This window comes from Anser anser (assembly GCF_964211835.1).
Source record: "Anser anser genome assembly, chromosome: 2".
Lineage (NCBI taxonomy): Eukaryota > Metazoa > Chordata > Aves > Anseriformes > Anatidae > Anser > Anser anser.
In genome coordinates, this window is record NC_139721.1 from 128,921,549 (window position 1) to 128,939,859 (window position 18,311).

An 18,311-nucleotide genomic window follows, 5' to 3' on the forward strand; every position below is an offset into this window, starting at 1 on the left:
TTCTTGTTGATATTAGAGCTCGAGTTCCTTTGGGTTCTGATGTTAGAGATTAGCAAGGGCTGTATGATTTCATGTATGCTTACTTTAAATAGATGTTCTACTAGGGAAGCTTGTTTGTTAATTATTATGTAGTATGAATCCTATTCCTTGCTGCTAATCCACGTGAGAGTCTTGTGGAAAATTCTCCAAAGTGCTTCTAACTCACAGGCTAAAATACACAGATAATTTTGCTGTGTGCTAGCTGGGCTGCAGTACCTACATGTGTGATAAATGCGAAATAACGTGGTAAGATGTGCAAGGAGAGCTGCCTAAAGTTGCTTTGCCTCATGCATGATGTAAGCTAAGAATATGTCTAACGTTAGTATGACATAGACACATAATATATGTGTCTACCATTAAGTTCAACAGATGGATGACAACCTGACTGAAATCCATCACAAACAATTTTGTTGGATCATTTGAATCTTTGAGACTTCTCTCTGTTTCCTGCAACGATCTTCCCTCAGGACATCCAAATGGCTCTGCCTGTTAGGCTTTTGGAGTGAGGAGCATGGGGACATTGAAAGCTGCTGGTCAGTTTTAGTCAAAGTTTGATTTGTGAGGATTATATGGACAAAAGCTATTTTATTACTATTAATTTTTAAAGAAATTCTCAAACTCTGTAGATCTGATACAGGGACTTAAAGGAAGAGGCCAAGGAAAAAGCTGGTCTATTCAAAGGGAATAACAAGCTGATGTTCCTTAAAGCATGATGTTTGGGGGGGAAATGGTGTGTAGTGCTTGCTGTATTGTTTGAATTTTCATTACAGCTTTGGTATTTGTAAAGATCGTTCTCAATATAATTTTACTTTTTTTTTTTTAAGTAGCATGTATCTACTGTATCTACTTTTGTTGCTTTAATTCTTTAGCGACTGGGGCATCTTGTGCTTTACAGTGGCCTCTGTGTTGGAGTTGAATCCACTCAACTAGAGCTATAATTAAGGCATACATTTTTTTAAATCCTCTTGGAATTTGATGCATAGAAGGTTAACAGATGCTATAACTTAGCCCCTATTTAGGCCCACTTTTTTTTTTTTAAATCAGTTTTAGAGTTGATTTCTTTTTGTAAACTTTCCGTAAGCTTCAGAAAAAAAATGCATTGTTAAAAGAAATTTGTTAATGCTTCTTTTAGAACAGTCTCAAGAAGGGTTTGCCAGATCTGTCCATACATTGCTGCAGTGCAGCATGATCAATCTAACTAGCAAAAAATGCAGCAATCCTGAGCAAAACATTAGGTTATCTGCCTGTTTTAACACAACCCCCCCACGCCTGATAGGTGGAATTGAAGCTTCTTAAACGCAGAGAAAAGTCTTACAGATGATCATAAACATGGTCTTCAAAATAAGATTTCTTATTTATGACACTTGCATGTTTATTGCTGTGGATGTGTATGTGCTTAAGTTTAAACCAGGTGTTCAGAAGAGTATATGGTTTTTCTTGTGATGCATGAAGGTAAAATAAGAGCAGTCTGCATCTCTTATGGATCATGACTGCCTTAACTCGCAATGGGATGTTTCCATGATGTAAAAAATCAAAGACCCAATCAGCAAAAATGTTTCCTTTTTCTTTTAATTCAGCTTTTTGTAGCTTTTCATTTCAATATTCATGTTTTAGCATTGCCTGGTATGCCAAAAGAGTTGCCTTCAAATACGCAGTCGTTAAGTCTTGAAGTATTGTTCTTGGTCCAATGGATAGTGCCAGCCAAGGATGTTCGTATTGTTTCAGTGGCCAAATAAATCCTGTGTTCTCTGGATGTCTTTAATCTATTGATCTATCAAGTGTTATTTTCAGAAATAGGTAAAAAAAAATAATAATACAAGTGTTTGATGAATTTGGTGTCAGCTGTGAACTGAGGTATCCAGGACTCCTTGATACAGGAGTCAATATGAGCACAAGCATTTATGCTATTAATGGAGCTTAGTAAGGGTTACTCTTGTCAATCCTACTGAAGCATAAGACATTGCAGAAGCCTTTGTCCACATTCATAGGAATGAAAGTGGGGCTAGCAGATCTTGTGATTTTGTAGGAAATGAATTTGTTGCTTCAGTATTTGCAGAAGGACCTGCCTTTGTGTTTGTTAGCACAGTGTTGTTTGAAAGCCTCCCTTTTGCGTCAGGGTTTGACACAAAAGCTAATTCATCTAGAGGCTGCTAATCTGTATCTTCATTATTATACCTTTAGAGATCATCAGAGCTGGTCAGAAAGAACTGGTATTTAGCTAGATGAGTTTCCTTCGTGACAATGTTTCCTATTTCTTTGTTGATACAGTGTGGACAAGAGATGCTCTGGTGTGCCCACCATCCTTGTGGCCCTTTCCCGAAGTCTCTCCCGTGTGTCTGCTGTGGCGGGGGCCCAGCACTGGCCGCAGCACACCGGCTGTGTCCCGTTGAGGCTGAGCCTTCACTCCAAGGCATGGCTGTCTGAACAGGCCAAAGTCTGTGGAGGTCTAGGGTTTCAACCCTTCTTACTCTGCTATTTCTTCCTCTTGGGATCTTGTGTTGCCCTGTGTCACGGTCAGTGCAGCTGTAGCTGCTCCTGACATTCACATCGCTGCCCAGTTTTAACTTGTTTGTAAGTATGAGGTTCAGCAGAGTGCCTGCCCTTGTTGGCTCCTCGGTATCCCCTTTAAGGACGTTATCATCAATGGACTCCAAAAACCTCCTGGGTTTCATGTTCCCTGCTGTGCTTCTATTTCAGGAGACAGTGGGGTAGTTGAAGATCCCTGTGAGGGCCAGGGACCTGTAAACATGAGGCTGCTTCAGTTGTATGAACAAGGTCTCATCTATTTTGATTTGAGCAGGTAATGAGTAGCAGACGCCTGCCACAATGCCATCTGTGTTGGCCTGCCCTCCTATCTGTGACCCCGAAGCACTCAGCGGGCATATTGCTCATCCTAGGCCAGAGCTCCACGTGTCCTTACTGTTCTCCCAAACAAAGGTGCCTTTCCCTCCTCACCATCCCACTCCAATCTTCCTAAAGAGCCTGTGCCCAGCTGTGACAGTGGCTCTGTTGTGCGAGCTGTGCTGTCACATCTTCGTGATCGCAGGGAGATCGTGGCCACCCAGTTGCATGCAGACCTCTAATTTCTCCTCCCTCTCGGTCCCCACGCAAGGTGTGTGTGTCTGTGTGTGTTAGCAGCTGGGCTCTGCAGAGGGGCACCTGGTCATGCTGATTGCCTGGAAAAGCTACGAGAGCTTCATCACGCCTTCCTGTAGGCACTGCCTTAGTTAGCTGTTTGCACTTGAGCTGAGGGTCCTGGTTAGCTCTGTATTTGTTGATTGAGTCTCTCTCGCCCACCTCACCTCGTACCTTTTGCAGCCACTTCCCCGCTTGACTGTGGGTTGTTGTCTCCCTCCCTTGATGCTGCTGGCGTCCTTCTAATGGAACTGCTGCAGCCCTCCACCTGCCAGGAGAGGCATTTTAATGGACCTGCTGCTGCTAGGTGTTTACAGCTACCACTGCTGTTTTCTCCAGAAATTAAATCTAATCCTGTGTGTTTTATACTTCCTTAGCCCTCGTTCCGCTTTCATTACTGGAAAGCACTGTCCTTCTACTTTTTGCACAGTCTTCCATATCTTTCTGGAGCTGCAAGAGGAGAATTCAGTAGCTGGATTCCCAAGGATTTTAGGTTTCATCTGACCAGATAATTTATTTAACAGGCTAAATTCTTTCTCAGTAATGCTGTGAGTTCTTCTTCTTTGCTTATGCTAACCATGTCAGTAATCTAACTGCAATGGACTTTTTTTGGTCATCATTTAAAAACAAAAACAAATAAAACCTGACCAATTCCAAAACCAGAAACAAACCTTTGGTATATTTTCTTCCAGCAAAGTTTTCCCTCTGACCAAGGGGATAAAAGAATTGTGTGTTCCTAGCGTTTTCATGTTTACGTTTTGACCTTTCTAATGCATGTCCATATAGACCATAGCTATTTTGTATTTCACAGTAATTTAAAATGGATCTGGTTTTCAGTGTGCCTCTTTATTGAATTTCAGATCATTACGAGCTCCTGACTTCAACTCATGATTAGGCTGATAGTCTGATCCCCTCCCCTTCCCTGCCCTTTCCTTTTCCTTTGGCATAATCTGGGCTTGTTTTTCATGATTCTTTCTTGAACAAACTGCCAGCCCTCCTGAACACCTTGCATTTGAAACTAGTGGACACGAAATCTTGCCGTAAGTCTTGGGAGAACTTGAAGCCTATTTTCTCTTAAAAGGAAAATCTCTGTCTGCCTATGCTATTATTTTTTATGAACACGATGCAAGAAGTTGCCAGACAGCCTGTCCAGTTTCATTGCTTTTGCAGTGCATATCTGTGTAGTTATTCCTGCAAATCATGTACTTACTATACCTTGAAAGACTTCAGTAGCTTTCTCTTTAAGTAAAGCCTCTCTTAAGTAATTTTTTCCCTTGCTTTGGAGGGCTTATAGTGAGCTCCCACTATTATCATGCCTGGTTCTTTTCCTTTTATTTACGCTTTCTAAAATTCCACTGCAATCTGGATTTCAGAGCAAAAATTTGCATCCGTGTTATACGAGGCAATTCTTCACTTCCCTCTTTTCCCTGCTTGTCATTTCTCAAAGAAGCCCATACTTGGGTATCAGAACTTTGTGACTATTTTTAAACTAGTGAAGGGGAGCTTGATAACGTGTATCATGACTGAACATTTCAAGTAAGTGTTAATTATTTCATCAGATGAGTATTTGTTGTTGTCTGAAATCCATGACCACAAAGTTGTAAGTTAATGTAAATAGTTTTCATGTGCTGTGGAGTATGTCCTAGGCGTGCTCTTAACTTTTAACAGTTTTGTATCTTAGTGGGATGTTGTTCTTAGTTTCAGAATAAGCCATTCCAAAGAACAGCTGTTTTTAAAATGTTTTCTAAAAGCTTAAGGGAAATCAGAAACGAGTTTCCAAGGCCATTCTGCATCTTTTGTGTTTGTCTCGGTACCACTGATCTTGCTCTGTCTGAGACTGTGTGGGAAGTTGGGGAGGGGAGTCCATCTTAGGCTACATGCTGAGGCTGCAGACTCATTGTCTTGCAGCTGTGGTGAGGGGGAGGCTTGAAAGGTCTCCATCAGTCTTTCAGTGTCCTTTTCCAGGTTAGGAATAGCAGTTGTCAAGGAAAAAACTAAATTGTCATTTCTCTTCAGTGAGTTTGTACAGTTTTCTCTTGAGTTCTGTAAGCTGAAAAATAAATAGAAATGAGAAGGTAATATTTTCTGTTTTCAAAATGCCAGTTCTGCAAATCTTTGACTTACTGAGCTTCCCACGCAATACATATTTGGAATTTATTAAACTGCTGTATGCGAAGGCTCCCATGCTTAATGCTTTCAGCAGCTTGCGCAAGTGAGGTAGAATGAAAGTTCAAAATAATGTCAGCATGTGAAATGTTAATGAGTAAAAGCATGGTAACATGCTTTAAATATTCCCAGGAACTTAATTTTCATCATCTGTTTAGTGCAGCAACTGCATAGTTTTTACAAACTGTTTGCTTGCTCTTTCAGGCTGAAGGTTTTGGAACAGATGCTGGAAGATGTTAGCTGTGGATACTGGAATTGTGGAGGAGTGGTTATCGGAGTTCAAGGTAATACACTGTAAGATATTTAGCTACGAGTCTTTGAACTGCTGCTGGAGCAGTATGCACCAGTGCCTGACTGCTGTAGAAAATAAAGACACCCACTAACCTTGGATTTTGCTGAGGTAATCTGATGTATACAAACGTCTGTTGGAAAGATTTTTTTTTCCCTTGTCCTTTTTGGGGTTACATACTTCCTGATACAGAGCAGTGAAAGTAATCGTGAGCTGTGGCAAAAAATTAAGAACTGCAAGCTATGAAGGTGTACCCCAAATCTCAAGTCTTTCCATTTTTTCCTGTATGGTTTACCTTTTTATGGATTGTATGGAGTAATTAACACCCGTTGTCTCTGGAATGCCTTCTTTAAATTTTATCATTAAAAAATCAACACTGTGATAGTTGCTGTTCACCTGTTGAACTTGCTGAACTTCTGTTATATCCTGTAGTTTTGATCACTGTAATTTTTTCCAGTCAAAGAACTTGTTCACAATCGGATGTCCAGGTCTGTTCCTTGCAGGTTGCATTCCTCTGCTGTTGCACTGTCATTATGTTAGATCAGGTCCGGCTCTAAGTGGGGCAAAAGCTATGGAAGAGAATATCTCAACGCAGAGAGCAGGCATCACTGGTCATCTCTGCCTTCCACTTGCCATGGGAAAAACACTTGGGTACACGAGTGTTTTCATTTATTTATTTATATAATTGTTGATTATTTATAGAGTTTTTGCTCTAGCAACAGTAAAGACAACTTTGAAGTAAGGAAATGTCGTTTTACTACTTCCTCATGCATAACGTGATTGGGCCGCTATCTGGTAACTGCAACAGCAGATAGATAAGCTGGCTCTAAGGAAGCCAGAGCTTCTCTATTTTCTGTTGTTATGAAGCCACAATCTCCTGTTACTTTAGAAGAAACTTGATATCAGCGTGTAAATGTTGCTTATGTGGTTTGAAGAAATGTTGCAAATTAAAACACCATCTCTGTGACTCCGTTCTGATTCACTATTTTCTGTCTTGAAATGTGATAGATTTTTTTGGGCACATTCAATGGCCCCAACCTTTAAAAGAGGACGAGTCATACAGCTCTGTTTTATTAAGGTGTACTCTCAGCCTTGATGTTAGGACACTGTCCTGCCAACAGCCAAAAAGTTTAGTGTGTTGATTGAATACCTTTGAAAACTTCATTCATAGAAATAAAAGCTTAAGATTATAACCCCTAGCATACTTAAACCCTTGTGGTCATGGCCAAACTGTGTTCTTGAAACACCTTGACTGGAAGATTCAAGTGTTATACAAATATCAATAAGATACCGATACTGAAGACACGAAGTATGTTGTGTAACTGTAGGGGAAAATGCACTGTACCTTTTTTATGGATCCATGTAGATTATAGACCAACCTTATTTCTCTGTTAGTGTTTGTCTCGGTAACTTTTTGGTTATGTCAAGCTATTGTTGAAATGTCCTGTGAGCCCTCAGCATTCTGTTCAATAATCTTGTTACTGAATAACTGAAAGATTTTATATAACAGAAGTTGAAAGTTATGCACAAAAAACCTAAACCCCAGAAATTCTGTTTGTGGTCATTTGTGAAAATTCTGGTAGCCTGCTGGATTTGTTTCCAAACTTTGATACTGGCCTTCTGTTCCATTCTTTCTTTCTCCTTCTGATACTTGTAGTGTTTGGGACGAGGCATGCATTGTGGTCTGGTTGATTTGAGTATGGGCTGGGACTTACTTGACCATTTTTTCCTGGTCTGCTAGGAATCTAGGAATCACTTTTTGTTTTCCTATCAGTATAATGGAGTACGATCTTCTTTGAAAGACTGCAGACAAGTAGTACTGTAAGAGCTGTGAATAGTGAGTTTAAATGTACAGCTTCCAAAGTGTTGTTAAAGAGATCAGACTTGGAATCTGTACTACCAGAAATCCTGCTCATGTTAAAGAAGAGCTATTCATGCCAACCTGAATTTGTGTTCTTTCAGGTAGTAATGTATCCTGTAACAATATTCACTGTCTGTGTACTGTCATAAAGTGTGGGTCTGCAAACTGCAAAGTTTCACAGTATTTAAATTTCATAGTCGGCATGTGTTGTCACTGACACTAGCAAAAAGAGTGGGAAGTGAATTGTGTTTTTTTTTCCTGGCTTCATCAGTATATTATGTATTTTCAATGAGATTGCACTTCTGAAACTCTCATTTTTTATCTATTTCCATTCCAATGTCATTAGTTTCTCAATGAAACTGTCTTCAAAATGAAAAAATGTGGTGTCTTCTGGCAACTTTGCTGTCATGAAAAAATGATGTTTTCTATTGTTTGGATTTCCTTATGAAACAAATTCTAGTTTACAGTAAACTCTGATGAATAGTAACTTGTAATGGAAAATTGTTGACATAGCTGTTACATCTTAATGATAAAAATTGCTTTTTTCTAGTAGTTATAATACACTTTTTTTTTTTCTCCAGACCTTGCCAGAGGCATCCATATCCAGCTATGCAACAAACTTGAAAGACAAGACTGCTCTGATTTCATCTCTTTACAAAGTAATTCAGGAGCCACAGAGTGAAGTGAGTATATCAGGTCTTGCTCACACAAAGTGTTTCACAGAATGCCAGCAAAGTAAAGTATTGCATGCTGGTTAATTGTGTTCTAGCTATGTGAAATAGTTAATTCTAACTATGTGAACTACATGAAGAGCCTTTATGAAAATGTTTTCCTTCTGATTTTATTGAGATGTGTTCTTAGCAATGACATAATACTATGGAAACAATTTGTAAGTTTTGCAACCTGCTGATCATAACTAAGCTTGTGGATCATACTCAGGGGCTTCAGGATCTGTGTATGGAATTAAGAAATAAATTAAGGAATTGAAAAGATGTTTGAGACTGAATTATTTTTGTGTTTCAATATAATTTGAGTGTGAATCTATAGCTATCAGATACTTGTCTTTTGTAAGCCAAGAGACCAATGTTAGATAGGTTTGCATTCCTTTTAGGTAATTGCTTATGTCATATGGCTTCTTGCTTTTTTGCCATCACTTCAGCAAATGTATGTCCACTGTATAAATACATATATTTACAATCATTTAAAACAACAATCTGCCAATTCCTAAGAAATTCTGGTGTGGAAAGGGGCAGGTTTGCTCTGTACCTGTGTAAGGAATGGTTTATACGCCATGACTGCACTTCTTTTGAAGTGTCTAGGTGAGATCAGAACATGCTGAGCTAGTGCTAGCTGTGTCCTGGTAATTGTATTGTCTCACTTCCTACCATCCAACATACCTTTGTGTATTTTAAAACTGCACTGAGTCCTTAATTCCTGTTCTGGAAAGACCCAGAATAAGGAACCTCTCCAAAGTTTGAGATGATGCCAGTAGTGGGCAGAGGGTAAGACACTTCCTGTTACAGGTACATTTTTAGAGACTATGGTGATTGAGAAATCAATGTTGTAAAACAAATCAATGTGTTGTACAACAGAGAAAACGTGTCACTTGCCCTCCAGAGCAGCAAAGAAAAGTCATTCTGAGTCATTCCAAAATACCAAGTCAAGCTTGCCTGGTCTTCAGAGTGGATATCAACATGCAAGTTAATCTGATGAGTCTCCCTATTGATGCTTTCACGTGTTCTTTGATTTATTACTACTACTACCTGTCACCAGGTTTGTCATTGTACGTTTGTAGCACGGCTGCCAAGGCTGTGAAAATTCTGCTCAAAAGGATTGTTGGGATAATTCCAGGGACGAGGTATTGAAGATTTTCCTGTTAGTGAAACTTTGAATTGAAATAGAAAGCCAGTGCTGAAATGCAAATATTCTGGCTTGAGAAGATGCTTCTAAAATCTTAATTTGTACAGTTCTCCAACTACCTGGCACTTTATGGAAAGTTAATAAAGGCTTTATTAGTAGGGAAAATTGTAATTCAGTAAAAGTAGAGTCTTCGGTAGATGTGAAAATTTAAAGGACTTTTAATTGAGCAGATACTCAAAAGTCCAATGGCAATTCTTTTTTCTGAGAAGGTTTGTTTCTTCACAAATTCAAGATTTTTTGCCTTGTACCTAATGCACTATTACTGCTGATAATAGCAATTCAGGTCTTTGCATCAGGAAATAGAAAGTGTTTGAAGTTCCCGATGTGTCTGGTTGCAGCACTGAAGAAGGAAGGATAAAATTGCTTGAACATTCTTCTGTTCCAGCATGAAAAATTTTCAGTCTAGTTTTCATACCCTTTAGAACTGGTTTAATGTAAAACATTATCTTGAAGCAGCAACAACTCATCAGTATGTTTTGATATTAGGTTTTAGCATGCGGTGGCATTTTAAGGAGGAAAATCTGTTTTTTGTACTGATTACGCATTTAAAAGTGTTGATATAAAGCTGTCTCAGCTGAGATAATGATGTGAACATGGATACCTGTCATAGCTATTTTTGTGCCTTGTAAAGTTCAAGCACATCATTCTGAACTGGTATTTCATTAAAAGAAGCATGCAAATTGTGTGAAATATGTAAGCTGAAGATGGAAAGCACTTGTGCTGATAAAGTTTTCTAGAAGTATCTTTTGATAGTCTGCTTTGAAAACTGACTGGTAGTTTAGCTTGATATGCTTTTTTGTCTTCTCTGTAGGATTTCAGAATTTTTTGAATGAAATTAATAAATCAAATGCAAAACATTATATGCAAGTTACTAGCAATAAAGTACATATTTATATCCCAGTTCTTAAGGATTTTCAGAAAGGTGTTGCATAATGCTTTGCTTTCTGAACTGAAGTGCAGTGGCAATTCTGATTATTACAGTATCTTTTCTCAGTGCAGTCTCTAAAATACTCTAAAATACTCTTTGGTTTGGATTCCATCACATTCAGGTTGAAACTTTTGGGGACTTTGAGTAACACTTTTCAATCTATTACTATCCTTGACGTTCCTGGTTTTGAAATAAATTTAGAGTCTGTTTCTGGGAGTCAGATGAACCATTAAGATGTTAAATCTTGGAGGTAAGGAACCGAGGCAGCAAAACTAATCCTTTAGGTATGTTGCACTTGAATACTGTCTTAGAGATTTGCAATTGGAGAATGTCACATTTCTTGTAACGTTTTTTTTTTATATCCTAGAGCTGAGGTTGATGAAATGAATTCTAAATAGCAGGAATCTCAGATTTCATTTTGTAAGGTTTTTTTAATGCACATCCACTGGCTATCATGATTCTTTTTCTAAGAGTAGTTTCTCAGATGATAATGTCCTCCTATTTGTTATTTGCAAATGCATGACTTAGAATATTTAACTAAACATCCTTTTTTGCCCCCTCTCTTCCTGACCCCACTTTTTAGCGACGTTTTGAGGAATGTAAGGAAGAAATCCTCTAACAGTTCCAAATTCTTATCTGCAATTTGCTGTGTTTGCAGTCAAAAAGAATTTCTGAGACTGTGCTTTTGATTTTTTTGTTTGTTTGAAGTTTCAGTATCCAGTTCAGCTTGCTTTTAAAAGTGCCTGCTAGTGTAGACAACGTTTACCAGTTGATTTAGGAATTTCTTACTGTTGTGAGCAAAATGTAACCTCCCTACAGTGACGCATGGTTAACACTATGTTTTGTCCTCTAGTAGGTCATAGCAGAAGAATGAGCATTACATATGGAAATACAGCATAAGCTGATCACTTAATTACTTTAAATGTTTAACTGTGCTTGCTCAGTGTATGACTTCCAGTTCAATCTATTACTTCCATTTGTGTCAGCTTAACCAATCTTGTTTAAAAAAAATAAAAAAATAAATTACTTTTGAAGCTTCCTAATTCTGTCCCAAGCCTATACATTGAAGTTTCTGGAAGAGTTTAACGAGAGTGGAAAGATTAAAAGTACAGTGTACTAGTTTGTTGCAATACTTTATTGAGGGGTCTGGAGAACAAGTCTTACGAGGAGCGGCTGAGGGAGCTGGGGTTGTTTAGCCTCGAGAAGAGGAGGCTCAGGGGAGACCTCATCGCTCTCTATAGGTACCTCAAAGGAGGCTGTAGAGAGGTGGGGGTTGGTCTGTTCTCCCACGTGCCTGGTGACAGGACGAGGGGGAATGGGCTAAAGTTGTGCCAGGGGAGGTTTAGGTTGGGTGTTAGGAAGAACTTCTTTACTGAAAGGGTTGTTAGGCATTGGAATGGGCTGCCCAGGGAGGTGATTGAGTTGCCATCCCTAGAGGTCTTTAAAAGACATTTAGATGTAGCCCTTAGTGATATGGTTTAGTGGAGGACTTGTTAATGTTAGGGCAGAGGTTGGACTAGATGATCTTGGAGGTCTCTTCCAACCTAGACGATTCTGTGATTCTGTGATTTATACATGAGTGCCTTGCAGCTTTTCTCTCTTGCAGAGTAAAATCGTTCAGCACTTTTTGTGTACACTGTGAGAGCTCTAGAATAACAAGACCTTTTGTTCAGGTACTCTTCATGTATATTATGTGTATTGAGGTTATGGTATGAGATGCAGTGATAATGAGTATCCTCTGCTTATGCTTGTGAGGCTAGAGGAAGTGGGCTAAAGTGAAAGAAAGGAGCTGTTGGAACTACTACTTTTGAGGGGATAGAAGACTCTACATGTATCATCTGCAAGTGTAAGAAAATGCGCAAGTTGACTTGCGCACCTACTGCTCTGGTCACTGCCTCACTGCCCTGATAGCTACAGCCTAACATTTATCACTTTATAGTTTTGCCCAAAGGACTAATCAATTTGTTTCCACACAAAGTTGCAGTTTCCATAATGTTTTACTCATTAACAATTGTAACCTAATTGTGACTTCAGCTTCTGGAGCCAGTCTGCCATCAGCTCTTCGAGTTCTATCGCAGTGGTGAGGAACAATTACTGCGATTCACGCTGCAGTTTCTACCAGAACTGATGTGGTGCTACCTTGCTGTCTCAGCCAGCAGAGATTTGCAGAGCAGTGGATGCATAGAGGCCCTTCTCCTAGGAGTTTACAACTTGGTTTGTATTTGCACATAATTTTTCAGGCCTAAAAATATTAGTGTGCTTTTGGGGGGGGATACTACAGAGTACTTAACAGGGAATAATAAACAGTTTTGTTTCAGAACTGAAAATAAGTGACTGAGTATTTCAATTTTGTCTCTTTGAATTGATGTCCTAGCTTGAAATCAGATTTTATCTTGGTGAATATTTATTTCTGCTCTTTTTGTGTTTTTTGGAAAGTGTGATGTACTTTAATGGCTGAAGGAGACAAAGAATTCCTTGTTATTTATTTTGTTTTCATTAATTCTTGGTACAGTGATTAAACTTATATTCTGCTTGAGAGCTTTTAGAGGCACTGCTTTTGAAATGGTTGCAAATATTTTCTGTGGTATTCTAATTGCCTTGAATAGAGATCACAAAAAAGTCACTTTCAACAAATTCTTAGGGCTTGATTGTTGAACAGTTTGTTCAGTTTGGAGAACATAAAGGTTGTCTTTCATTTCTGTAATAACCTTGACATCTTTTTTTTTATATATTCTCTATGAAAAGATACTGTTTGATGTTAAAATAGTCCTTTGAAAAACAAATTTATGGGGGAACCTTTAAGAGCACCATATTTTAGTTATGGGCAAAATGCATTTAGTCCATGTTAGACATTTTACTGATGCTCCTCTCCAATCTCTACCTTTTGGACATACGAAATCTGTTGCTAAGATTTTTTTAAAAAAATAAATTGTTGTATGATTTTGGTCAGATCTGCTTCAGAAGTTATTTCTGAAGGTTTTTGACTGAGAGTACTTCAGTGCTCTTCTGTGATACGTGGGCACCTTTTTTTTTTTTTAACATTACCTGTTAGTCTTACGCTAATTAACAGGAGTGAGAAGTCTGCAACACACCTTCCAAGATTCTGCCATAGTGGTATCTTCTCAAAGATCTTTGCACCCATGTTTCTGTTTTCCTAGGCTGCATCATTTACGACTCTTTGTAAATATATAAGTATCAAGGTTGAACTTTTGCGAGTATTTTGATATCTGCTACTGTGTCAAGCCGTATGAGGCTGCAATCCTTTTAGTGATATGATGTTTCCAAAATGACTCGTAGAGTCATTATTTGATGGGTAAGTAGTTTTCCAAACATAATTGAGTGTTAACCTTCACAACTAGCAAATAGTGTATAATTTTAAAAAATAAAAATAAAAAACAAACAATAAAGCAACAACAACAAAAACAAAAAAGCAAAACCACGATGCTTTAAACATATTGAGATTTCCAGATTAGGTTTTTAAGGTGGCCTATTTTAGCATGTGCCCTTTGCTAAGTCATTTGAATAGTATTCAGAAGCAAGACAAATGTACTGTGATAGGAAACAAATACAGAGATGACTTCTAGCTTGTAACTTGAATCGTTATAGTATCCACTATCTGTTCTTATAACAATTCATTTTGTTTTCTTTGTCCATTCGCCCCACTTCAGCACTTAACATTTTTGAATGTCTGGTTTCTGTAGTACAGTATAACCATGGGTGTCTTCTGACTTTTTCAGGAGATAGTTGATAAAGAGGGACATAGCAAAGTGCTGAGTTTCACGATTCCGTCTTTATCCAAACCTTCAGTATATCATGAAGTAAGTAACACCTACAACACAAACTTGTCACTGATTGTGAAAAGCAGTACGATTTGTGGTGCCTGTTTAAGAATAAAACTGAAAATTAGTTTTAATGCTTTGCATGACCTAATAACCTATTTTTCGGTCTGATTACTTCTAACTGGCCTCTGAGGCCTTTTCAGGTTTTAATAGTCATAAATCCATAGTATGCATGCTCCAACTATATTTTTTTCCTGTTCTGAAGCCTTATACTTTATCTGGTATAAAATGATTTCTTCAATCTAAGACAGCTGGGCAGACAGATAATCTTAAGCCTGTTGAACATTATGTACAAACATGGTGATGCTGTCCTGTTGTCTGTTTTTTCTTGCATTGTAGCAAGGCTTCAGGTGGATGTATTTTGAATGATCTTTTTTCTTTTAGCCTTCTAGCATTGGCTCCATGGCTCTGACTGAAGGAGCTTTATCCCAGCATGGTTTGTCCAGGGTTGTATACAGTGGACCTCATCCTCAGAGGGAGATGTTAACAGCACAGAACAGGTAAAATTGTATAGTAGGATTTTGCTTGAGAATCAGTAATGAATCTTTTAAGTTTTTTTTCATATAGACAGAAGGTATAGGTGTGTGCTGTTTTTCTTTTTTTTTTTTTTAAATGTAAATATAGATGCAGAAAGACTAGGAGTTTTTCCACATGAAGAGGAAAAACTTGCAGACCCAAGATAATCGTTGGTCAATGATTTTATTGAATTACATCAAGTTTGTTCAAATAACTCTTGCAAATTTCTGTGTAAACCTGTTTTATTTTTTCAAAGTAAAATTGGTAACATAATCTCTGTTTCCTGTAAACTCCAGGTTTGAAGTGTTAACTTTCCTTCTGCTCTGCTACAATGCTGCCTTAAGCTACATGCCTGCAGTTTCTCTTCAGTCACTGTGTCAAATTTGTTCAAGGTAATTTCTGTAGGCTGATTATACTTGAAATGGCATTGCCAACTTGAAATGCAAGCAATTTGAATTCTAAAAAAAAAATCTTCAGGTTCCCAAAAGTTGCTTGTAAACTTGACTTTTTTTGTAAGTATTTATTACTGCATTACCTGTGTTTAAGTTACTCTTATCTAACTATGGGTTGAGATGGGAGAAGCAATGACCTGGTTTACATGCAGTGCTGTAAAATGGAGAAAGAAGTCAAATCAAGGAAATTCTTTTTAATTAAAGTAGTCGTAAGTGTTTTAACTAAATAAAATCAGAAATGTCTTCTAAAATCTTGGTAAACTTTGCATTACATGCTTACTAAGTATATTTAGCTGTAGTGCAAATTGAAATGTCTTTGAAGTTATAGTAGATCTGTAAACTAGAAATATGCTCATTCTTACAGATATTGCAGGTATTTCCAAAATCTGTTGTTACTTCAAAAAAAAAAAAAAACTCAGCTTTTATTGGTGTCCATTTTTCCTCTCTTTCTTTATTCAAAAAGGAAGTACTGGTATTGAACATTTCTCTCTCTAGAATTTCCGAAGTGGACATTGTGTTAAGGAATTTAGAATACTTTTGTTAACCCAGAGAACCCAAGAGAGATGCAGAAATCAACTAAGTCTGTCTCCATAAGAAGGTTATCTTACTGAGACATACAGTGAAGCAGTTCTGCTGATTTCATTCTAGCCTTTTTACAGGAAGTAACTCAGGATAGAGCAGGGCTTTTTGAAACTGATCAGTACTGGCATTAAAGAAATGGCTATATTAAGAGGGTCTCTTCTGTATCATTGTCATCGTTAACTGATTACATTGCTACTGTGAGTTCACTGTTTTCCCCCCCAAGTACATGACATATCCCTATGCTGTAGCATCTGGTAAATGCATAATTATATATATTACTGGCATAAAAATGACCTGGTTAGATGTTTTTTATCTAAGCTAGCTTTACTTTAAACTGGACACTATTTTTTCCCTGCCTCCATCCTCCAGGCTTTAGACAATACTGATACGCTTATTATTTCAGTTAAGTATGATAAATTATCTTTGAGCCAAACCATTGATAGAAGTTATGGAATATCTGGAACTGAAGTGTTGCCCATCTTGTATAATAGTAAGCTCTGCTGGAGGATAAAGAGGAAGAGAATGGATGGGATTTTTTGGGGTGGGTTATTCAACCTAATTAATTTCAGTAACTAGCTCATGGTTTGGGACTAGATAAGAGTCAGAAAAACAGTTTTAACTTTGTCCATGGATGTACAAAGTGAAGTCTCAGAGGATGAACTTGGTTGGTTCAACACCTTAACCATATTTAACAAAAAAAGTCAGTTTGATTCATTAACTGGAGGTAAAACTCTTGTGTTAGCTAGTTTTACTCTGCAGGTGAACTCTGTATTTTAAGCTACCGGTTTATTTGCATTTTGGTTTCTAACACTTAGTTTTAAGCCATTTGAATAGTGAAATGCAAATCATAATGTATTCTGAAGTAATATATTCCTAATGATAATAGAATTGGAGTTAAGAATAATAGAATTGGAGTTAGAATCTGAATAAGCAAGGAATACTTAAGTAATCTATGCTTGTGGCCAACATCATCATCATCATTGGCCATCATCATCACCACCAACATCATCATTAGGATAAAACTGGCATTTAGTTGCAAATGAAGTGTTTGTCTGCTCTTGAAAATCAAAATTCAAATCTAAGCAAAGGGTTTTTTTTAGGCATATAATTTCGAACTACTGAATTCAATCACTTTACATTTTGTCTGAGAAGTTTGTATTTAGGGTCATAAATTTCAGTGACAATTATGACTAAGTGCAGATGCTCAGCTCAGAGCAGCAGTTGACCAACTCTATAAAGTGGCAGCACAAGCCTAGGGTCTATGGAATTACCATCAGTAACAGATGAGTGCAAAGAGGGTAGGTATCTTGCTCCTTTATAAACATCTCCTAGTGTTTTCGTTTCCTGGCATGTTGTCACTAGCATGGCTTCCTGTCTTTCCTGATGATCTTTAAAATCCTTTTTGTTGTTGTTTGGGGTGGTGGTGAAATCAGCATGATGAGTCAAATTTTTATATCATCCTATATGCAAAGTACATACTGGGAGAGTTGCAGAGATCTGGAGGAAGGGGGTTGTCTGCTTATGTTTTTGGGTTTTTTTTGGTAAGTCAAAGCAGAGGATGAGTTGCGGAATAGAGAAGGAGGGGAAAAAGCACAGTAAGTTAGTGGCAAAGTTAGTATTTCATAAAAAAAGGGTGCTAGAATCTCTATGGCAGTTCTAATTTGACTGGTAAGAAGCAATAAAATCTTAAAGAATTCTTCCCATCCCCCTCTCCCATGGCAAAACCTATCAGAAAGCTTGTAAAACACCTCTTAAATCTGTATTGAAGCTGAAGAATTGAAGGTGTCTAAGACTAAACCTGTCAGTCTGTGCTATGAAGAAGAAAATACTGATGAATGTCATTAAGTCATTCGAGAAGTCCAGTAGCAGTCAATAAATTGAATATTTAACCACCCCATATCTTTGTTTTTGAAAATCTTTTGTCTGCAGAATCTGATGTGGAATTTGGATCAGATCTGTGACTAATTCTGCTAATGCTGACTTCTACTGGATTTTAGAATGGTTTCATGAGCGTGATGCTTCTGGTCTCTTTGCTTGAAAAATCTGCATGTAACTTTCATATTTTATGGAATTACACATACTTCCGTCTCTTACAGTAATAGTTTCTGTGCTGCTCTATGTCTTTAAGTACTGTTAGTTTATTTTTTTCTGTTCGGCGGTAAATGCTTTGAGTTGATAATGACTTCTAATGGCTGTTTTTTCCCATGTTCAGCTGTGGTATAAATGTAACATTGTCTAGGGTCTCTCTGCTTTGAAGGATTTGAACTCTGCCAGTAGAGGGCATACCCTTCTTCCATAATAAGAAACAGTCTGCTTCAGAACACAGTTGTTGATGAGCATTTTCCTGGGGTCTACTGCAGTTAAAAAAAAAAAAAAAAAAAGTACTAAACACTTAACTTGGTAGTGTTCTATGCAAAGGTACTTCTACATTATCTGCTAATGACAATGCATGATTTCCTTAGAATTTGTGTCTGTGGATATCCCCGCCAACAAGTGAGAAAGTACAAGGGAGTAAACTGCAGGATTCCAGTTTCATCTGAATTCATGGTGCAAATGCTAACAGGGATTTATTATGCCTTGTAAG

General features: G+C 37.8%; 1 protein-coding gene across 8 annotated transcripts in view; it reads left to right on the top strand.

Moving 5' to 3' along the window:
• The window catches only part of HYCC1 (hyccin PI4KA lipid kinase complex subunit 1), a 45,337-nt gene that overhangs the window by 14,328 nt on the left and 12,698 nt on the right, over positions 1-18,311 (top strand). For 7 of the 8 annotated variants that reach the window (XM_083824517.1, XM_083824515.1, XM_083824510.1 and 4 more), the window contains exons 2-8: positions 5,545-5,624; positions 8,072-8,173; positions 12,373-12,552; positions 14,076-14,156; positions 14,562-14,677; positions 14,990-15,085; positions 18,190-18,306. In XM_083824517.1, the coding sequence (XP_083680643.1) occupies positions 5,574-5,624; positions 8,072-8,173; positions 12,373-12,552; positions 14,076-14,156; positions 14,562-14,677; positions 14,990-15,085; positions 18,190-18,306 (743 nt within the window). In that variant the 5' untranslated portion in view covers positions 5,545-5,573. Of the gene's footprint in view, positions 1-24; positions 4,215-5,544; positions 5,625-8,071; positions 8,174-12,372; positions 12,553-14,075; positions 14,157-14,561; positions 14,678-14,989; positions 15,086-18,189; positions 18,307-18,311 lie in introns of those variants that run through there. The other variant, XM_083824513.1, reaches the window with a different exon arrangement.